The sequence below is a fragment of the Didymosphaeria variabile genome (genome assembly GCF_027946475.1).
Source record: "Didymosphaeria variabile strain IMI 356815 chromosome Unknown scaffold_3, whole genome shotgun sequence".
Taxonomy (NCBI): domain Eukaryota; kingdom Fungi; phylum Ascomycota; class Dothideomycetes; order Pleosporales; family Didymosphaeriaceae; genus Didymosphaeria; species Didymosphaeria variabile.
Window position 1 is genome coordinate 4543316 of NW_026611622.1, and position 22102 is coordinate 4565417.

Consider the following 22102-nt stretch of genomic DNA (forward strand, 5'->3'; position numbering starts at 1 on the left):
CGCTGAACGACCGTATCGCAGCAACCAGACCCTCATCTCATCATCCACAGCCAGAGCTCGCAGTAGACCTCGGCGTCACTGCACCCGCCTCGAGCTCTCCGTCGCCGTTCCATCGCCCGCCCCAAGAGGACGGACCGCCCGGCTGCGACGTTGCCCGCCATGGGGCTGTCCAACTTTGCTTCGAAGCTCTTCGCGACCTGCTGCGGTGGTACGCTCCCCGCCTACCAGCACCCTCGCGTCGTCCATCATCGCTAATAGGTCACTCAAGGACGCTCGAAAGACAGCATATATGATCCAGTGCTAGCAGACAGCGAGCGGGAAGCTGTCGCCGACCTGCTGGGCTTCTTGGAAAACGTCAGTCTGCGAGCTGCTGCACCCTCGAGCCTGTACTGACCCGCTGCAGCGAGCCGAAACCGATTTTTTCTCCGGAGAACCCCTCCGCGCATTAAGTACTCTTGTATACTCAGACAACATCGATTTGCAAAGATCGGCAAGTTTGACCTTTGCCGAAATAACAGAAAGAGGTACCTCTCCGCGTTCGCTGCCCCACGAATGGCGCTAACAGCTGCATGGCAGATGTCAGGGAAGTCGACCGCGATACCCTCGAGCCCATCCTATTCTTGCTCCAGAACCCAGACATTGAGGTACAGCGTGCCGCAAGCGCTGCGCTGGGCAACCTCGCCGTCAACAGTACGTTACAGGACAAGGCTCCTCCACCACCTGCTGACAGAACCCAGCGGAGAACAAGGTCGCCATTGTGGCGCTGGGAGGGCTGGCGCCTTTGATCAAGCAGATGAACTCGCCCAACGTAGAGGTGCAGTGCAATGCTGTCGGATGCATTACGAACCTAGCAACGCACGAGGACAACAAATCTAAGATAGCACGATCTGGCGCTCTGCAGCCCTTGACCAGACTTGCAAAATCCAAGGATATGCGGGTGCAACGGAATGCAACGGGTGCATTGCTCAACATGACGCACTCAGGTACGATTCCCGAGACATTGCGATACGACATATGCTGATAATAGTGCAGACGACAACAGACAGCAGCTTGTCAACGCAGGTGCCATTCCGGTACTGGTCCAGCTCCTCAACTCCACCGATGTCGATGTTCAATACTACTGTACAACAGCTCTTAGTAACATTGCCGTCGACGGCAGCAACCGCGCAAAACTCGCCCAGACTGAAGGACGCCTTGTCCAATCTCTGGTCCATCTTATGGAATCTTCATCTCCGAAAGTTCAGTGCCAGGCTGCATTGGCACTGCGAAATCTTGCATCAGACGAACGCTACCAGCTCGATATTGTGCGCGCTCGGGGCCTGCCGTCTCTTTTACGACTATTGCAATCATCCTATCTCCCTCTTATTCTCTCCGCCGTTGCATGCATACGAAACATTTCCATCCATCCCGCAAACGAATCTCCCATCATCGATGCTGGCTTCCTTCGACCGCTTGTTGACCTGCTCGGTTCAACGGACAACGACGAGATCCAGTGTCACGCCATCTCCACGCTTCGCAATCTTGCCGCTAGTTCGGACAAGAACAAGCAACTGGTCCTTGAAGCCGGGGCTGTCCAAAAATGCAAACAATTGGTACTGAACGTCCGCCTCTCGGTTCAGTCGGAAATGACGGCAGCTATTGCCGTCCTCGCGCTAAGCGAAGAACTGAAGCCTCATCTATTGAGTCTTGGTGTTTTTGATGTACTGATACCCCTTACGGAATCCGATAGTATCGAGGTCCAGGGAAACAGTGCTGCAGCGTTGGGAAATCTATCGTCTAAAGGTAAGATTCCGGATAGTATTCCTTAAGCCTTGTGCTAATACGAACAGTGGGCGATTATACCATATTCATCCAGAACTGGACGCAACCTGAAGGCGGTATTCACGGGTACCTCCGCCGCTTCCTTGCAAGTGGGGACCCGACGTTCCAGCACATCGCTATCTGGACTCTTCTCCAACTACTTGAATCCGAGGACGACCGGTTACTTGAACTCATCGCCAAGTCGACCGAGATTGTCCGCATGGTTACAGACATCTCCGAGCGCAACATCGAGTCAGACGAGGAGGACAACGAAGACGGCGAAGGCGAGGTTGTCAGCCTCGCACGCCGTTGTCTCGAAATCCTGGGCAAGACACCGAAAACCCTCATGGAGGGCTAAACCTTGAATCGCTTATTATACCCATATCGATATCCCCATTTCTGACTCTCATTTAACGTTTTGCTAATGCGGTTTCTCTCTGTTGTCTCCGTGCTCACGCATGGTGCTTGGATTCGCGGCGTTTTCGGAGCGAATTATCAACAATCGTAGCGAGCATGGGCGGAGCTTAGTCTCTTTATTGTTTTCGGCATACCAAGGTCTCATTGTATTCTGTCCGGTAGGGGACATTTTTGTCATGCGAAGATTGTAATTGTTAGTCGGGATGACGCCTTAGAAGCGCTCCGCACCTGTTGGTCGGCTGCTGGGCAAGGTAGAATATGAATGATTTATGCAGCCTTTGAGGCTTTGGACGACAGGTCGGACTTGGCGTTTTATTTACTGTGTGAATGTTCGATCTAAAATGGTGTTGCTACATCTTAGCATGCTCGGCACCTCAAACCGTACGTTGAAGACAAAAAACCAATTCGATATGGATAGTCCAGATTGATTAACAAAAGGTTCTGGTCACCCAGCACATGAGAGAAGTTTAGGAGCTCATGCACTACCCCTCGAGTGACGTTGCCCTCGAGGTAACTTTAAGCGAGCCGATATCGATAAGAGCTCACATTTTCTAGAGACAGACAAACCTCGAATCATTCCAATCGCGCAGCCTCCAAACGCACACACAATGCCTCCGAAGGCTGCACCACCAAGAGGGAGAGGGAGAGGGAGACCGCGCGGTCGAGGAGGAACGACCCGAGGAGGCGCATCAGCTCGAGCCGCGACTGAAACTCCCGCCCCGCAAGCCGATCCTCAAGCTGCCCCCGCCGCACCGACAGAGCCAGCAGTTGTACCAGACCCAGCAGCGCTGCCCAAGATTGAGGATGGCGCGAATGCGGATGCAGCTGTTGCTGCGACGGTGGAGGGTTCTTCGACCGATCCATTGTACGTCCACTCGAAGCAAAGCCTTTGACCATATCGCTGACTCTGTGCCAGATCAGTATCTTCCACGTCTACACCAGCGCCAGAATCTTCCGCGGCTCCAAGTACACGGCTAGCTAGTGTAAAGAGTGCCGGACCAGCATCACGCTCCGCATCACCCGCCGTGCGGCGCGGCGCATCGGTCCGAGGCAAAAAATCCATGCTCCTACCTACGAACGCTGGTCGGAGAAGCAAGGAGGAACGCGAGGCGCGAAATGCCGCAGATTTACAGCGGGAAAGAGAGCGGAATAAAGAGCGTGATAAGTTGGCGGAAAAGAAGCAGAAGGCGGTTGAGGCTGCGGAGAGGCGCGAGAAGATGAGGAATGAGGGGAGAGGGAGAGGTGGTCACACTGGTGTTTCGTCGTTTTTTGGAGGCCACAAACCAGGTAAGTCTGCGCAGAACGGTATATATTGGAATCGTTCTAAGAGTTCACAGACAAGAATCGAGCCAGCGCGAGCGGATATGGCGGTGGTGGTTCAGGCTCACGGGAAACACGCGTTAAGAACGAGGACGACGATGCAGGACCGGGAGGCAGGAGTGGAGGGGGAGGTGGTGGTGGTGGAGGTGGCGGCGGCGCCGGAGGGAGGAGGAGGTGGAGGCTACATGTCATCAGACGACGATGACGAACAGAACGCAGAGTTCCCGAGGAAGAACATTGACTTCATCGAGTTATCGTCAGACGAGAACGAAGAAGAACCAGCGCCGAGATCACATGGGCATTTGCCGATTCGCATTGGGAGAAAACCACACAAAGAGAAGACCTTTGGCATCAATACAGATGCTAGCACAGAAGCCAACGCGCCGCAACAAGCGCAGGCATCGAGTGGGCCAGCCACGGAGGGTTCTCACAAAGGGAAGGGGAAAGCGAAAGAGGTGGAAATCACAGGCGAGAGCAAATCATACAAGGGCGTATGGCAAGATTCAGACGGAACAGACGGCGAGGCCAAAGTGAAACCTGAGCCCATATCCAGCGACGACGAAGGCGCTTCCAGAGAACAAGTAGGCATCGCCGCCCCGATCAAAACCGAACACTCGCCCGAGCGCGAACGCAAACCAAAAGTCCACAGCACCGCAATCCCCTCTTTCCAGACCGACGAAGAGCGCCAGGAATGGGAGCGCATCCAGTACAACCTCATCGGCATGCGCAAGGAACTCGGCCCCCCAGAGGACGAACAACAGCCCGATCCATCCGGCGACGTCCCCATGCTCGACGCCGTCGCAAACGCAAGCAAGCCCTCCGTCCGCGACGACCACACCTACCTCTTCCAACTCCCCCCTATCATGCCAGAACTCCTCCTCCCCGGCCAACAACATCTGAAAATCAAACAAGAGCCCTCCGACGCGCAACCCGCACCCGCAGCAGCACCTCCCCACCCGGCCAGCCCACCGTCAAAAAGAACCAACAGACGACTTCTCCGACCCCGCGCAGACACCTCCACCGGCGCACGCTTCGCCTCCGGCCGCGTGGGCAAGATGCGCGTGCACGCGTCCGGGCGCACGACGCTCGACTGGGGGCACGAGCTACTTGATTGGGCCGGGGAATCCCTCGTCTTTTCTGCAGGAGGTGGTTAGTTTGGAAGTGGTTGAGGAGGGGAGGCGGGTGGTGCCGGAGGATGCGGGGAGGTGTATAGTTATGGAAGGATTAAGGAGAAGTTTGTGTGTACGCCGGATTGGGGGCGTTGCTTGGGTAGGGGAGGACGGGGGTAGACATGGCGTAGGGATGGTGGTTCCGAGACGAGCATTAAGGGCGTTTAGCATCAAGGTGCGCTTTGGGTATGACCTGTGTCAATATACATGACGGGCACTGGAAAGCTTGCTTGACATCATACCATTTTCGAAACCTTCAGATGTCGGATCCTGGATCGTGTCCTGGGGTGTATCGGTTTATGAAGCGTGTCTAATCTTTGCATTTGATATTATACGCCCGCTTGACGCGTACCCGGGTGCGGTTGTATCTTCATAGTAGAGAAGCTTGGCGAATGAGTGGAACGAAGATGAACAGGAACGGAGTGCATGGGATAAGAATGAGGTTGGATCTAATGAGCAGACCCAGATTGCATGAGGGGAGTGGCTTTGTTGATGAAAGTACCCGATTGAAGCGTGATGGCTATGTTGGGAGATGAGTGTGACTACAAGCGAGCGCTTACTTTTGCGCAACAGAGTTGGCAAGTAAACAAGTGTACGGCTGATTTCGAGTATGAAAAGCGGGAGCAGTCGTGAGATCAGTAGCATCTAACCACAGGTAACGAAAGAAAAGCGAGACGCGTCGCGGAACTGCTCCGCTAAACTCCCAGCAAAGTCCAATACATAGCAAACCGATGTCTACTTTGCACAACCTGGAATTATGCAGAGGCTGGTAAGGATCATCCAATTTCTATGGTCGCCCATGGTGATCAGGCTGAGAAATCCATTGAGTAGCACAACGCGTTTCGCGTCGCGTTCATCGGGGCAACGAGCACGAGCCCAAGGAGGACCGGATGCAGATCCCCAGCCTCGTGGGGCGCTGGGCGTAGCACCATTATCAGATGAAAATCTAATCTGATGATCTGTGTTCCGAGCTGGGCCGAGCAGACGCGTGCATGCTGCATGCATAACTTCTCAGGCGCGCGTGCGTGTGCCTGGGTTTAATGTCTGGTCGTTGCTTTGGTGCGTCTTGAAGATCGCGGATAGTATGGAAGTACTGTTACAAGATGTGAATTGAGTCAACACGTTGGCGCTGCATCTTGCTAGGAACCTTGACAAGCATAGCCATTGCTGTGGAGGCCTCTCGTAAGGATCTGGTAAGCAACTCGTAACGCGTCGCGGATCTGGTGGAGGTCTGATTCAGAGGGGGCCTTATCTGATCCGAGCTGCATGCGCGTGCGTAATTGTCGCAACTTGGGCCCTCAATTGGATTTCGGAAGTGCAATCCTCATCTCTCAAAGGCGTACAAATGTAAGATTGGTTTATACGGAGGAGTCCTGAAGGGTGTACATCCCGGAATAGAACATCAATTGGTCAAGCAGCACAATGTGAGCTCTGCAGCCACATGCGCGTATGCGATGGGCGCGTCTCGGACAACAAGCATAGCGGGGCTCCAATTCAGCCGCCTCGGACAGGGCGCGGGATGCTGGCCTGTTTCTGTGCGTGCGGGCCCCGAATCAGCGCGCGAGAACGCGTCGAAGCTTGGACTGTTTTTGTGGCTACGCGACGCGACAGAGGAACTTGAAGAGTCGATTTTCTGTAGCAGTCAATGGAAAGGAACGCAGACATTGGTATCATTCGAAAGCGCATCGCTGTTACCTGTTTTAATCGAATCATGATTGGGATCCGGCGGTTAGGCTGCAGCACAATTCAATGGCAAATGCGATCGAAGACGTGAGGTCATAGCTCGGACTCGATGATCTTGGCGTACCAGCCTTCAAAGTTTCCACGCTAGCACGTCTTCACGTGATCCGTTCTTCAAGCTTTAAGACGCGCCTTTGTCTTCTTCCACTTCCACCACAACGCATCTCACTACTCTTGCCTCGATTGATACTTCTTTACTTCTACGTCCGCTCCACTGAAGGACTAGCTACGACTACACACAAATCTTTCATCCACAATGTCTGCCGTCACTTTAACCCCGTCGAAGCAGGTTAGCCACCCATTCCTCAACATGTAGACGCGTCTTGCTCACTCTTGTACAGGCTGCTCAAGCAGTGGATTCATTGAAGATGTCCGACTCACCCGCAAAGAAGCTCAACTTCGAGTCTTCGGCGGACAAGGAGAATGTGTACAAGCCCATTGTCGGCATACCAGATCTCTCCGAAGAGGATGACGCGCCCACGAAGCTCACCACCGCACCCACGATCAAGGAGGAAGAGGCACACGAGCCTTTGCTACAAGAGAACCCCAACCGCTTTGTGCTGTTCCCAATTAAGTACCACGATGTAAGTCGACGCGTCAATGCTCTTCCACACGCGTCATATCGCGTCTTAGGTACATGGTAGTTAACATCTTCTCTCCCAGGTCTGGCACATGTATAAGAAGGCCGAAGCTTCTTTCTGGACCGCTGAGGAGATCGATCTCTCCAAGGATCTCCACGACTGGAACAAGCGCCTCAACGACGACGAGCGCTTCTTCATCTCACACGTCCTCGCTTTCTTCGCCGCATCGGACGGCATCGTCAATGAGAACCTGGTCGAGCGATTCAGCGGCGAAGTACAAATACCTGAGGCACGATGCTTCTACGGCTTCCAGATCATGATGGAGAACGTCCACTCCGAGACCTACTCTCTGTTGATCGACACATACATTAGCGAGCCCAAGCAGCGCTCATACCTTTTCAACGCCATCGACAACAGTAAGTTGCCCCGCACTCACACTGCACGATGCGTACCTAACGCGTGCCACAGTTCCCTGCATCCGCAAGAAGGCCGATTGGGCTTTGCGATGGATCTCAGACAAGAACTCTACCTTTGCGACGCGTCTCGTCGCTTTTGCTGCTGTTGAGGGTATCTTCTTCAGCGGTTCCTTCGCGTCAATCTTCTGGCTCAAGAAGCGTGGCCTGATGCCTGGACTCACCTTCTCCAACGAGCTCATCTCGCGCGACGAGGGCATGCACACTGATTTCGCGTGCCTGCTCTTCTCCCTCCTCAAGTCCCGCCCCAACAAGTCTCTTGTCGAGGACATCATTACCCAGGCTGTCGTCATCGAGAAGGAGTTCCTCACTGACGCTCTTCCTTGCGCTCTGCTCGGCATGAACGCCACCCTCATGTGCCAGTACATCGAGTTCGTCGCTGACCGCCTGCTGTTGTCTCTCGGCAACTCCAAGGTCTACAATGCCACCAACCCCTTCGACTTCATGGAGAACATCTCGCTTGCTGGCAAGACCAACTTCTTTGAGAAGCGTGTCGGTGACTACCAGAAAGCCGGTGTCATGGCCAGCACCAAGAAGCACGAGCAGAACGGTGCATCATCACCCGGAGAGGAAAGCAAGAACTTGACTGGCGACTTCGCTTTCGACGAGGACTTCTAGACATGTCTCTTCCACTTTTACTCTTATTTCTACCCTTTCCTAGATGTATTCCCCTTCAGACTTGGGGCATGGGTGCTGGGTTACCCTTTTGCATACCTTCACCTCTCTGCATTGCCGGAGTCAGACACGGTACAGCGAGTATATCGCCGCCATAGCGGCTGCTTTTGATACCTGGTTTCATGCGCTTTGATTATACGGCGTTCACAGCGGGTATTTGGATTGGGACGGGCACGCGAGGACGCGAATGACTATCATGGCAGCCGGGGCTGAGTAGGATAGGATAAGACACTCGCGATTTGAATAACGATCTTCTGAACTTTCAAAAACAATTGCATGCTTCAATGAGTGATGGTCGTGGCACTGACTTGGCGAGGCGGCCTGTGTACGGTGGAACAGGGCTGCAAGCCCGAAAACCGTGACCGGGGGTCCAAGCCTTGACAAGCATGGCCCAAGTCAACCCAAGCTCAACCTCAGCATCTTTAATCACGCTTCACGTGAGGTTGAGGGAGCGACACCACGATGTTGAAGTTCGCCACTAATATACGTTTCCGCATGTACTGTGGTTTGGCACCGTGGTCGCCTCGGAGACGGATGCATGACATCATGGCCGAACCTGTCGGGCGAACAACAGTTCACATTACCGAGAGCGAGGCACCGGGAATCTCAACCGTCACTTCCGCCAGGGCTACCGTAAACTCCACTAGACACTTAGATCCGCAAGTCAAAACGATCAAAACACGACGGTGCCGCGGTACAAATTACAAAGACTATCGGTAAGCCTGTGACTGCTCCGCTCACTTCCGCGGGCATCACAACACTGTGAGAGCTCGACAACAGCTCCAATAACACCGTCTACGACTCAAGACCGTACGATACGCTTGCTGCGCTGTATGCGCGATCAACAAGACACAATTGGCGGCTCTGGACGAGAGAGTCTGAGTTTATTGGGTGACCAGCGACCTTTGCTGCAGGGACAGTGCATGGCAACGAAGGAAACGCACATGGTCTTCCTGGGATGAAGCTTGAAACGCATCGCCAACGCCAATGGCCGACGTACTGCCCAAGATTAGGGCTTCAGACCCACAAACAAAAGATGCGAGTCCCCTAGAGCGCCAGGACACGGGAAAGTTCTCGGTGAAGGGTGACGGTACGTTGCGTCCCATCCCAGTCGCGACCTTATGTACCATAATGCTAATCTTGCCCACCAAAGGCTCCCTCACGAACGGAGGCAAGCTCGCTGCCAAACTGCGAAACCCGGCGTCCACGGCGAGCGCGCAATCGAACGGCGAGTCGAAACCGGGAAAAGATGCGAATACCGAGGACAGAGCGCAGCAGTCTATAGATCCGCTCTCGCAAGTATGTACTGTTTAGGCCGGCTGCGAGGCATTTGAGGCTAATTGAGGTTTCAGCAAATCTTACAACGAACAAATACCTCACTCACGATTCAAAAGCTCCGCGCGCAAAATGCTGAAACGGGCGGTGGGCAGTCGCCTACGAGCCCACAGGATGGAAGGGCGGATACGAAGTTAGCGAGCGAAACGCCAACGCGGGAGAACGCCAGCGCAGGAGCCAAGGCAGACAAGAAGTGAGCAGACATTCCTATACGAGTACGCTCCTTAGACGCGGCTCCGCGAGTAGTTCCGCACTGCATTCCCAAAAGCGGTAGTGTGTAGAGTCGCAAGCATCGCCCAATCGGTCGTCGTTCGTATATGCTGAGCGTATTCGTAATGGGGCGGAGCATACGCAGCACAACACCGAGGCTAACTCGCTAACGTCAGTAATAGGAAAGGCGTCTCCTTCTTGTCTCGTTTCATAGGCACCAAGAAAAAAGGTACCCTCGACGATGCCGACGATAATGGCTCACAGGCGGGAGACTGGGACCCGCGACCGGAGGGAATGGATGCACAGCTCTTCAGCCATACCGTTGACAACTTGGGGTTCAGCCCCAAGCACCCTCCACCGCCAGCGTACATTAAGATGCGAAGCAAGTACAAGAAGGAGAAGGAGTTTGATCGCGTATTCCTGGCGCAGGAGTTAAGAACGAGGGCGGGGAAGAAGAGGTTGAGCATTGGTACGACAAGTTCCACGACACCATCTGGAGCGGCGGGGGTACAGAATCCGATCTGGGCGACAGAATTCAGTAAGGATGGGAGGTATTTGGCCGCAGGCGGGCAAGATAAGGTCGTGCGGGTCTGGGCCGTCCTCGGAACGGCAGACGATCGAAGAGCACACGAAAGTGAGGAACACAATCCGAATGCGTCGGGGCATTCGACAAGACTCAGTGCGCCAGTGTTCCACCAGAAGCCGATCAGGGAGTACCAGGGGCATACATCGACGATCCTCGACCTGAGTTGGAGCAAGAACAACTTCCTCCTTTCTTCATCGATGGACAAAACGGTGAAGCTATGGCATATTAGCCGAAATGAAACCTTGTGCACCTTCAAGCACAACGACTTTGTTCCGTCGATTCAGTTTCATCCTCGAGATGACCGATTTTTCCTCGCTGGCTCCTTGGACACCAAATTGCGTCTTTGGAGCATACCAGACAAGTCAGTAGCGTATACGGTTTCATTACCAGACATGATCACCTCGGTTGCTTTTACTCCAGATGGAAAGACCTGCATAGCTGGTACTCTGGGTGGTCTCTGCATGTTTTACGATACGGAAGGGCTCAAGTGGCAGAGTCAAATTCATGTGAAGTCTACAAGAGGACAAAATGCCAAAGGTAGCAAGATCACAGGCATACAAGCCGTCTGCTGGCCGCCAGGAAGCGGTACTGGCGAAGTGAAATTACTCATAACGAGCAACGACTCCAGAGTTAGAATCTACGGCTTCCGGGAGAAGAACTTGGAAATGAAGTTTCGCGGACATGAAAACAATTGCAGCCAGATAAGAGCTACATTTGCCGAGGACACAGAACACATCATATGCGGAAGCGAGGACCGAAAAGCGTACATTTGGTCTACGAATGGCTTTGAGGGCGAGAAGAGAAACCAAAGGCCTATGGAAATGTTCGAAGCTCATGGCTCGATCACGACATGTGCTACGATTGCGCCGCTTAAGACGAGGCAGCTCCTCAGTGCTTCGGAAGATCCGATATTTGATCTTTGCAATCCGCCGCCGGTTACTCTGATTTCGCGCGAGGACTCATTGGGTGGTTCGAAACCGCCTACAGAAGCGGGATCTGCGCAGCCTACGCCGACGGAGGCGAACTTCAGAAAGGTTGCGGAGAGCCCGGCGTATCTCGCGCGATCAGCGGTATGTAGTTTGATCAGCTTATATGCCGTGTATTTCTTGGAGCATCACTGACGTTTCCTAGCACACGGACGGCCACATCATAGTAACAGCAGACTACACTGGCGCAATCAAAGTCTATCGTCAAGACTGCGCATATCACAAGCGCCTCCGCGCGACCGACAACTGGGACGCTGCCTCCCGGATATCGCGCCGCACAGGCTCCATGCGACTCGGACGACCAAGCAGTATCATTTCGACTCGGACTGGTCGCAATAGACGCGACAGCACATCTACGCAACCTGCAGACGAACGCATCATGACCTGGCGGCAAGACCTCGCCCACGGCGGCTTCGAGTCCTCCCGCCGCAGCATCGGCCGCAGCATCTCCCCCCGAAAAAACAAGAGCCGCACGAGCATAACCTCCACACGGCCTTCCGACTCGCCAGCTCTTGGCCCCATGCCCACCCTCAGCACCACGCTCTCCGGCCCCAGCGGCACACCCAAAACATCCTTCTCCATCGACCGCTCTTCCACGAACCACAGCAACCCCGCCTCCGACTCTTCGACACCATCAAAGCCAGCACGCTCTCCTGAGGTCAAAAGCCCACCCCAACAAACCCGTCAAATTTCCAACTTTGACCCGATCAAGTCCCACGACAAGCAGCTCATGCCGACCCTCTCGAACCCGCTCTCGGTGTACAACGGGCAGAGCTGGGCGTTTTGGAACACTAAGAGCAAGGTCGCACAAGCGGAGCGCAACGGGTTTCTTGCGCCGCAAGGCAACGAGCGACCGGAGCTCAGGGGCAGGAATAGTGTAGTCAGCCAGTTGAGTAGCGAGATTAGTGCTGAGGAGGAGAAGTGTGCGAGTTGTGGGGGCACGGAGTTTAGGATGAGGTGGAAGGGGACGGTGGGGCATGAGGAGAAGGTGGCGGTTTGTACGAAGTGTAACAAGGTCGTGGAGTAGGGGTAAGAGTCAGCGGAAAGGAAAAAGATAGGAAATGGAAAAGGGGCACGCTACCTGTTCGTGTTGTATAAATAGGAAAACAGCGTGGTTTGTATATTAGGGATGGGAAGATGGTACACAGGAATTATGAGCACGATAGCATTTGTTTTGCAGTTTTAGTCTTTGTAATATATCGGTCGATGATCGTAAATATTTACCCCTGATTCATGTGAGTTAATCATTGTTCGAATCATTGTTCGACATTTAGAAAGGCGACTGGCCTCTCAAGTCGGAGTTCTCGGAAACATTTCCGTCAGCCTCGCTTAATCAGAACCTGCAAATGCTCCGTATCAATATCAAAACTCACCTGCTCCCCACCTTTCCACGCAACAGCACCTTCACAGCCTTCAGTGCAACCACGATGGGGCCACCAATATCCAGGAATTTGCACAGAACCACCAAAAAGGCACCGTCAAAGGGACCTTCCAAACCACCCAAAGCAAAAGCGCCCGTGGCTGCGGCCGAAATTGCACCATCTTCAACTCTACCAATCGACCTGCTGCAACTTCTGCTCAATGTCTTCAAGAACTCTTTTCCAGACAGATTATCTTCAGATATTAAGCCGCTCCTCCAAGAAGTGAAGGGTCATCTTTATAACCGCGACTTTGCAACCGCATTCGGCAAGGAAGAGTACCTGGAGGCGTACGCACTGCGTTGGTCACCTAGTCGCGCGCTATGCTATCTGCAGATCTTCGAAGATCTGAAAGACGAATTGAATCCTTTCCACAGCGTATCTGAAGAGACAGAGGATGCGGAGTGGGACGTTGTATGCCTGGGAGGAGGTGCGGGCGCCGAAATCGTGACTCTGGGCGGACTGATGAAACTTCTCGAACCGGTGAATGAAGAGCACGGCGCTGAGGCGAATATCACTGCAATCGATATCGCAGACTGGTCGAACGTAGTAACGAGATTAAGAGACGGCGTTGTGAATAAGCCTCTGCTATCGAAATATGCATCTGCGGCCGCACAAGAAGCGAACAAGGCATTGACAGATCCCGCCTGCTTCAGCGTCGCCTTTCACCAACACGATATCCTAAACACGCCGCTGGATATCCTTTCGAAATTGGTGGGGAAAGCAGATCTAGTCACGCTCTTGTTCACGCTTAACGAACTGTACACCACCTCGCTCTCCCTCACGCAGAAATTCTTACTCAGCCTAACAACAAGTTTGTCAGCAGGAGCACTACTACTTGTCGTAGACAGTCCGGGGAGCTACTCGACTGTGAGCTTGAATGGCACAGAAAAGAAATATCCTATGCAGTGGCTCCTAGACCACACATTGCTCGACACAGGATCCAAAGCGCAAGACTCCCCAAAATGGGAGAAGATCAAAGAAGAAGAAAGCAAGTGGTTCCGCCTTCCTGATACGCTCCGCTACCCGATCGAGCTGGAGAACATGCGGTACCAACTGCACCTTTACCGCCGCTGTGGATGAAGAGGGGAACGACGCTACTGCGTGAACGTTGGACGTCTACAACACGTCGAAGGCGTACGAGACGGGCCGTGGGATCTGGAGACGCGGTCAAGGGTTGCATCGATGTGACATCGTCCGGCGCTTCCCCGATGAGGAAAGATGGAGCATCGGCTGTGACACATCGCCACATTCCTGGTGTTGTGGAACCACCTCGTCCTATACAAGAGTAACATTCCCCACTCTTCGTTTCGACGCGTGCCCCGCCGTCCTGCTCCATATTTTATTCAACTAAACCAGATTCCGGCCCTCGCTGTTCCCATCCATCCTTCCGATTCTCTTCGGTGTAAATCGAACACTCTTGGCGCCAAAGTAAGGCTATAGAAACAAAATGCCCTGCCTCCCTCGCCTCTTCACCCGCCTCTTCCACCGCTCCCCAAATCCTCTATCTCCCCGCCGACCAAACCACCCCGCCATCCCGCCCATGCCTATGCGCCAGAATTCCCGCGGCGAATACACCCGCGATAAGCCCTGGCACAGCGGCGGCAAATCCGGCGCTAAGATCCTCGCGCGAGCGGTAAGCTACGCTTTCGTTAGTGAGAAGGGGTGGACGAGGGGATGGTGGTTGGGTATGGGGCGTGTGGAGCGCTAGCTCCCAACCTCCTCCTACCAAGAGAAGGTGCTGGGGAGAGAAGGGAGGTAGAAGGCTGTATAAGGGGGAAATTTGTGATTAAAAGGGTGCAAGACTGTTGTGAGAGATGCGAAGAGCAAAGAGTGGATAAATTGATTGATGGATGCGCAAGCTGACGTGTGAAGGAAGGAAAAGGATAGTGGGCTAAGATGTCTTTTTGAGGGTGGGGAGAGGGAGTGTTGTTGATTTGGGGGAAGAAGGAGAAGGGGAAGACAAAGAGGGAGGAGGAGCTGTCGAATGATGATTTGTCGATTGTGGAGAGGTGAATGGGGGATGGACGGGATGAAGTTTGAGTGTACTAGAGGGTGTGGTAGGATAGAGTTTTGATGGAGTGCACTCTGCTTCGCTGGGTTATCAAGTTCTGCACGCATTTCTGATGGCAAGGTTGGGTGCTTTATGAGATGCTTCTGGGGAGTATCCTTAAGAAAGATCACGTGTTAAGAATGGCTATCATGGTACTTTGCTGTCGAGAATAGTACCTGGCTTATTCACGTCGCAGCTACTTCGTTCTATCGATACCAAGGGCAAAGTGTTATGGGACGAGTAAGACTTTCGGTGCATCGCTCCTCACACTAATTCAAGACCAGTATGAGTGCTCGCACACCATATCGCACTCGTATCTTCGGGTACCCTGATCTGGGTCGCATCTCATTTTGCGTGACCAACGTTAGACCACGCTCATAGCTGATTTTTGTATAGCTGATTTTTGCTCAAAGGTCTGCGATCGGTCTTATCGCGCCCGATCTCAAGTGACTGTCCCGCAAATCGGACAATCAGTAATGTCCTACCTGCATACAGTGCTCCGGCCATTTGGCGACACACGTCCAGTGCATCGCAAGAATCTTCGCAACCATGGTAGTAGGGACCCGAGCAACGTTTTCGTTTTGCATCGATCTTGGAGCCTATTACTAGGGGTTGGTGTTTTGCCTTCGCCGCCAGCTTCCTCAGTCGAGCCTGGTAATACTCAGCCCTACCATAGTGACTTTGTTCCCCGTCGAAGATTCTTCCTTGATCCATCAGCCGTCTTATCGCTTGACAGATGACCTGGCACCCGGATCGATTGCTTGAGGGTGTCAAGTCTTTGCCGGGACCGTGCTTGACCAGACCCAACAATGAGTATATATAATCTTGACTTCGTGATGACTGCGAACGCTCCGAAAGATAGATCAGAAGACCCAAAGTCACTTGCGCTTTGTCGATCACCTCCAATCCAGGGACTGTGTTATTGTGAGCCCCGTGGAGGTAGGATATCAGCCACACAGCTTGTTTCTTCTTCAACCGTCTCTGCACCGCAGCAACCTTGTACTCTTCGTCATGGCGGAAGTCCAGCAGCGGTATGCAAATCGCGTATTGAAGAAACTTCGACCAGGCAACTTCGCCCTCGCCACAAACCATACGAACTCGTTCCCGCGTCGAACCTGTCGTCTGCCGCACCTTGTCGGATACTGCAATCTCCTGTAAGATCCATACCCGATCCCAATAAGGACTGCTCAGAAGCACTCCTATAGCTTTTACGAGGTTCCTGTCATCCAGCAAATCGTCGCGGCTACCGGTAAGAAGTACACTCATGTTGTCCTGGGAGAGTGCCTTCTTCACAGCGTGCGATTGTGACTTGATGTACTGCATGGCTTGTGCTACGCCAGCGCCCCCGGGACCCAACCATATGATCGTCTCGGAAGCTCGTCTGTATACATGCCGCATGTATGCAAGCTGCGTGGCTTTCTCTACTTCGTGCTGTTGATCGATGCATAATGCGTCTATCCAGTATGTCCCTGTCGCCCATCCTGAAACACGGGCTGCCTTCATCTTTGCGGCGTGCTCCAGGAATTCATACAAGTTCTTGCCGATGGAGAACGAGCGATCGTTGATATGGATGGTGAATGATGGCGAGGGTGAGCCCCAGTGGTACGACAGTGCGCGAAAAGTTCGTTTACTCGCGACCTTACGGTTGAAAGCTTTCATCGAACATCGTATAGGGCCGGTGCCTTTCCAGCTCTCGACTTTGATGAGTCGCAATTCCTTTTCTGGGCGTTTCAGCCTCGTGTGCCTGAAGGGTTGGACTTCGACGGGTTTGAAGCTGACAGTTTTTTTGCTGGGTCTAGGGGAGTTGATATACCGGATGCCGCCGTCGCTGGGTAACCTCAATTGGTGCTTGTGTTCCCCAGTGCTGAAGCCTCCATAGGTTGCTTTATCTGTGCCGTTGTCGCTGTAGTAATCTTCCTCTGAGTCCGTAGAGTAGTCATCGTCGTCCGAGCTCGTGTAGTAGCTATCCTCCTCCGAGCTCGTGTAGTCTTCGCTATCTAGTTCTGATTCTGTGGAGGTATACTCATCATCGGTATCGTAGAGACTGGAAGAGTCGTCGTATTCCACGTTAAAGGTTACATTATAGCCAGGATACTTCGAACTTCCGGTGGCCATCGTAATTGTGAGTCTGTCGCAGGCCTCAAGAAAGCTACCTGCACCTCTATATGACAGTGGATAATCGTACGATACCTAGCGATGATGTTCTTGACCCCGCTGAAATATCAGTGTATGTTCAAGGGCAATCCCGAGAAGACGGACGGCGGAGGCTCAGTGAGTTTATTGTGCACAGCCTCCTTCTCATTACTCATGCACGCATAGGACATAGCCCCCACTCAGCCTTGCAGCCCCCTGTATGTGCCTGGATGACTCCACTTGTCGTTTGAGAAGGGGATTTAAGCGCTGGCGACCTCCTCACGCTTGCACGCCGAGTCAGCCCCTCCAATGGTTCTGGTTCTGAGCGTTTGTTGCGACACAGGATCTTACATGCATGCGATCATTTGTGATCCTTCTAGGCTACATTCGGAAGCGAGATCCTTCTCGGTCTGGACTAGTGTAATGAGGTTAGGGATTTAAGCACATGAGGCTGAAAACATTATCTCCGGACAATAATCGGTAGAAGCATGCTTTGTGTTATCCGAAATACCTTGGGAAAGAAACACAGGGTGCATCTGCATAAGAAGGTATAACATTCCCCTGCCATTTATCCTCCGCTGCAGCTTGCAGTTTGACGACCTCTCGGACGTTTTCGAAGTGCCTTGCAACAATGTTGTTGTGACGGTGGTGGGATTTAGCTGTCGGCAAACCCGTGTGCCACCGCGGAGGCTCAGGACATGCTCGTACCCTAAATCCGATGGGTTTCAGAGCAGCTACAGTTTTTGTACTGATGCCCATGATGGCACCATGAAAAGATCTCCAAGCACATGACAGATTATGTACTTGGTAGTATTCTCCACACAGTCCCTTGTTGTATAGCGGGTCCTTGAATAGCCAATAAGGAACTGATCTAGGCTGCGTCAAGGTGCGGGCGGATACGAGACAGTGGTTGACCCAAGCAACAGATATTCTTGCAGCAACGATTGTAGCCACTGAGGACTTGACTTGCGCACCCATAGGCCCAACTCGATGATTCAGATTGTGTGGCGTGAACTCTGCCGCGCCGACTGTATTTCCTACAGTATCGGTACGCTCCACGAAGACATGGCCCACGGTCTAAGGGCGAATGTGTAGAAAAGTAGAAAAGATCTCTCTCCGCCAGCATGTTTAGTCGATCCACGCGTGTCGTATTTATACGAATGCTCAGCTCTAGATATGCGCTTATCTGGTTCCATCGCTATCTCTCGAATCTCCGTCTAAATGCAACCGATCGAGGAGCGAGCAGAATTCATCCACGTTGCTAAGCATGTTCGGATCTTTGAGCGCGCTTTTCAGTTTCGCAGCTTCCTGGTGTAGACCCTGCTTTACCAAAAAGTCAGAATAGTTGAGCATGGAAGTATTGAGGTGAGGATGGTCCATCCTGTGTATCCCCGCCATCCCTTTAATTGCGCGTATGAACAGTGTCTCTGCCTCCGTGTAGTTCATCTGATCGGCAAGGACAAGTGCGAGGTTGTTTGCTCTTGTGAAAGTGCTCTTGTGTTCTGCACCCAACCTTTGTTCCGTCATCTCAAGATTGTGCCGCAGAATCTCTGCAGCCTCGGGGGTCTGGCCGTCGTACCACAGATTCAAGCCGACCTGACCATCGGCAAGAAGTGTGAGAGGGTGTTCCGCTCCCAATATTGCCTTGTAAGCCTTGGCACACTGTCGATGCCATTGTATGGCCTTCGTGAATTGTTTTTGCTGGCTGAAAAGCTGAGCAAGATTAAACATGCAGGTGATGGTGTCCGTAGCCTCAGGCCCTGCACTCTGTTTCATGCGCTCGATGACTTGAAGATGCATGTCCTCAGCCTCCTGGAGCTTTCCTTGCTTGTCTAATGACACGGCGAGCTCGCCCTGCGTCCAATATGTCTGCACTATGTCTGGATCTGCCAACAGCGAATATCCTTCCAAGGCTTTTCGTAGATGCGTCTCTGCCTTTGCATATTTGCTTTGGTAGATATAGATAGTTCCAAGTCTCGCGTACACGTTAAAAGTGTGGATATGGCCCTGGGGAAACTCTTCTTGAAGTACTTCGAGCGCTTTTTCTTGCAAGGCTTGCGCTTTGTTGTACTTGCCCTGGTAAATATACACATCCGCCAATAACTCACTGCTTGAAATCGTATCCAGGCTTTTGGGCCCAAGCAAGTTGTACGCCTCCAAATAGACTTCGCTGCTGATCTGTTCAGCCTCCGAGTAATCGCCAATAACCCGGAGGTACAATCCAACCTCCCAAGCAACTTTCATTCGCTCGAAAGTCACGCTCTTATCCTCTGGAATGTATGCAAGCGTTTTCTGCGCGTGCGGAAGTAGAATCTCACAGGTTTTCCAGCTTTTGCGATCGTTGACCTTAGCGTAAGGAAACCTAGTGAACATGGTATGTATCGATTTGCCCTCCCATTCTTTCAGCTTCCCCTCAATCCTCAACCAGTCTCTTGTAGCTAGCTGCACCAGGCCGTGCATGTCAAAGAGCATTTCATCAACCTCCGGGTTTGGTTGATCAGTGTCTTGAACCTTGATGAGTGAGAAGTTGGTCAAGGGCGATGCCACCACCCAAAACTCGTCATAGCTTTGCCCCTCATGCACTAGCAGACCCGGAATCTCTTGATTATCAAACATTGCCATCAACGAAAGCAAGTCTGCAGCTTTCGGGTCAGTCTCGCGTATCAGATCGAACGACATCTGCCATGTGATAATAACTCCAGGTGGCACGGCGGGGTCGCGCCTATCTTTAGGGACCTTGCGATTAAGCAGGGATACCCGCTTTTCATCACTCTCCAAGAAACTCTTGAGGTATCTGGACAGTGTGTACGAATGACTGTTGACCGATTCGGTTTTGCCGCCAGAATACGAAAATACAGATCGAGCGTGTGGTGGACCTCTGGAGGGCTGGTATATCTCCTGACGATTTCGCTGAGCTTCCATTACGGTTATCCATAATCACCAGATCATTTGGTTCCTGGATTTTCGAGGCCCTAGAGTTGCGGAAGCGTGGGATGCCAGATGATTCTTTCAGACTCATTCTCGATGGGAGTCCACTCCCGGAGAAAGCATCTCAGGTTTTCGAAGCAGTAAAGCATGATGCGGCCCGTCAAGCTGCACGCGACTTATGCTATGCGCGAAATATACGGTCCTGTCCGGATTGGTTCCATCGCCGCGGCCGGCTGGGTTATCAATGGGAAGGCCTTCACCAAGCGATAACGAGTTTGCAGAATGGGGACTACGCTTCCTTTATCGACTGTAACTTTGACCTGGGTGCAGCATTTGACCCCGAATGCTTAGTAAGTGGGCGCCTAAGTTGGACCGGTCATGAATGGGCGCAGAACGAGTTGGCACACTTGGAGCAAAAGTTCGATACCGAAGCTCCATTGGCTTCTTGGCACGAACTTCATCCCATATGTACGTATTCGTATGGCTTCATAGTAGGCGCACTAACTCACGATCCGGCTTATAGCCATTTTCGACTGGTAAACGGGGTTCAAGACCTCTGTATGTGATATCCTCACAATGGGGGTATCGGCGAAATCATCTCAGTCATCTTAGGTACAGACTATCTTCACGACATACCATAAAAACACATTTACCATTATAACACAAATGCGCGGTTGTGCAACGAATGCAGATATGGAGTTTGATTTCGATCTGTTCCCTCATGAATGATTATCTATTTACGGTACGGCCGCCATTCCTGAGATCTGTGGCTCATGGCTTTATCAACACATACACGGGTGAATCGTCACATTCATCAATAAAGGATGTACGAGTATAATCATGTTGTAATGTTGTTGCTTAATCCCTAGCAATCATGAACCGCACGGACAGTACAATCTCGGTCCCCTGGTACCGAACCTCGGCCATAGATGCGCGGAAACGCTCAGGCCCCTTCGTGTTTCACCCCTAATACTCCCACAGCCGCTACCCATGCGCCGCGTTCCCATTGCCAGAACGCTATCATTGAGTGCATAACATCATCTCCTCGTGTCCATGCCACCGCAAAATGACCCTGTAGTGATTAGTACGGATGGTAGCACCCTCCGCAACGGCAAGCGAAATGCGGTTGCCGGGTACGGCGGTTATTTCGGCCCAAGAAACAAGTTGTCTGTGAAGCCGCATTCCTGTACCTCTCCACTGCTCAGAAAAGATGAGCATCGGCCACGCATTCGCGACACTAACAGCTCGATAGAAACTTCGGCCTCCCCCTGGGCAAAGGGCCTAAAACTAACAACCGCGCGGAGCTCATGGCCATGTATGAGGCGCTCAAACGAACGCCCGTCCACCGAGATGTCGTAATTCGTACCGACTCGGAAACTTCCAAGAAATGTCTCGAGGGTCGGTATAAGCAGTGGAGGCTGCGTTCTTTCAAGCAGCCTAAAGGCTATGTCATAGAGAATGAAGACGTCGTCAAGAATATAAACGATGTTGTTGGGCGACGGAGAGCAGCTGGGGCTACGACGACATATGTGTGGATTCGGGGCCATGTCGGTGATGTGGGCAACGAGGCAGCAGACAAGCTTGCAAAGAGAGGAGCTAGGTAAGACGGCGCACTTACATTGTACCTTACGACTTGCAGGGAACAAATGTGAGTGCCCATACCAGATCACGCAATGCGGTGGCTTGGTCATTACCCTGTACGAGGAACCGATCTAACGGGGTGTAGGCGGCAATGGTACAAAACCACGAGCGCTGCAGATCGCGCAGAGATAGCGAAAGAAGAGCGCGCTAAACGTGAAGTGCTGAGGACAGAAAGGGAGCTCAAGAAACGGGTCGAGGACGGCAGGAAACGGCTGGCTGAGATGCGGACCGTGGCTGGAGCTGAGATCGCTGAATTTGGTGTTTGAACTACCATATATAGTTTAATACGGACTACTGTCACAAACAAATAGCTTTTGCCCGAAGCATGGCCAGATGTTCAACAAAGAAATAAGTCATCCTCTCAGTCTAAATCGAGCAGAGGTGTTACAGCGCTCTAGCTGAACGTGGTTAGTCTATATAATCTTATTATCCACAACTGTTCCTACGCTTCGAGATTTTCCGCAGGGTACGAATCGTACATTACACATTAAGCATTATTGTGAATTTCGCATTCTAGAAACTATATAGGGTGAGAGGGTCGTTCAATTGTCATATCCATTACTTGTCGTATATTGCCGAACGCTATGAAACCCAACGAAGGCTGCATCGGTCTATTCTACAAGTTCAATGGCTTGAA

At 52.5% G+C, this 22102-nt stretch overlaps 8 protein-coding genes across 8 annotated transcripts; 6 read left to right on the top strand and 2 right to left on the bottom strand.

Moving 5' to 3' along the window:
• Positions 1 to 159: 159 nt before the first annotated feature.
• VAC8 (Vacuolar protein 8) lies at positions 160 to 2158 on the top strand (the record flags this gene model as incomplete). Its single annotated transcript, XM_056213631.1, has 7 exons — positions 160 to 208; positions 269 to 354; positions 404 to 524; positions 577 to 690; positions 738 to 983; positions 1033 to 1782; positions 1830 to 2158. The coding sequence occupies 7 exons, from the start codon at positions 160 to 162 to the stop codon at positions 2156 to 2158; spliced, it is 1695 nt and encodes a 564-aa protein (XP_056073939.1).
• A 1423-nt stretch (positions 2159 to 3581) lies between these two features.
• Positions 3582 to 4691, top strand: N0V89_004851 (uncharacterized protein; the record flags this gene model as incomplete). The annotated part of the gene is made up of 2 exons (XM_056213632.1): positions 3582 to 3590; positions 3642 to 4691. 2 exons carry the CDS (start codon positions 3582 to 3584, stop codon positions 4689 to 4691), a joined length of 1059 nt encoding a protein of 352 aa, XP_056073940.1.
• Positions 4692 to 6702: 2011 nt separating this feature from the next.
• RNR2 (Ribonucleotide-diphosphate reductase (RNR), small subunit) lies at positions 6703 to 8118 on the top strand (the record flags this gene model as incomplete). The annotated part of the gene is made up of 4 exons (XM_056213633.1): positions 6703 to 6735; positions 6788 to 7030; positions 7128 to 7443; positions 7496 to 8118. 4 exons carry the CDS (start codon positions 6703 to 6705, stop codon positions 8116 to 8118), a joined length of 1215 nt encoding a protein of 404 aa, XP_056073941.1.
• Positions 8119 to 11398: 3280 nt separating this feature from the next.
• Positions 11399 to 12319, top strand: N0V89_004853 (uncharacterized protein; the record flags this gene model as incomplete). Its single annotated transcript, XM_056213634.1, has 2 exons — positions 11399 to 11405; positions 11469 to 12319. The coding sequence occupies 2 exons, from the start codon at positions 11399 to 11401 to the stop codon at positions 12317 to 12319; spliced, it is 858 nt and encodes a 285-aa protein (XP_056073942.1).
• A 400-nt stretch (positions 12320 to 12719) lies between these two features.
• Positions 12720 to 13793, top strand: N0V89_004854 (uncharacterized protein; the record flags this gene model as incomplete). The annotated part of the gene is made up of 1 exon (XM_056213635.1): positions 12720 to 13793. The coding sequence occupies one exon, from the start codon at positions 12720 to 12722 to the stop codon at positions 13791 to 13793; it is 1074 nt and encodes a 357-aa protein (XP_056073943.1).
• Positions 13794 to 15138: 1345 nt separating this feature from the next.
• On the bottom strand, positions 15139 to 16790 carry N0V89_004855 (uncharacterized protein; the record flags this gene model as incomplete). Its single annotated transcript, XM_056213636.1, is given in 2 exon segments — positions 15139 to 16772; positions 16787 to 16790. 2 exon segments carry the CDS (start codon positions 16788 to 16790, stop codon positions 15139 to 15141), a joined length of 1638 nt encoding a protein of 545 aa, XP_056073944.1.
• A 1288-nt stretch (positions 16791 to 18078) lies between these two features.
• N0V89_004856 (uncharacterized protein) lies at positions 18079 to 19818 on the bottom strand (the record flags this gene model as incomplete). Its single annotated transcript, XM_056213637.1, has 1 exon — positions 18079 to 19818. The coding sequence occupies one exon, from the start codon at positions 19816 to 19818 to the stop codon at positions 18079 to 18081; it is 1740 nt and encodes a 579-aa protein (XP_056073945.1).
• A 1313-nt stretch (positions 19819 to 21131) lies between these two features.
• Positions 21132 to 21731, top strand: N0V89_004857 (uncharacterized protein; the record flags this gene model as incomplete). The annotated part of the gene is made up of 2 exons (XM_056213638.1): positions 21132 to 21424; positions 21551 to 21731. 2 exons carry the CDS (start codon positions 21132 to 21134, stop codon positions 21729 to 21731), a joined length of 474 nt encoding a protein of 157 aa, XP_056073946.1.
• Positions 21732 to 22102: the final 371 nt, after the last annotated feature.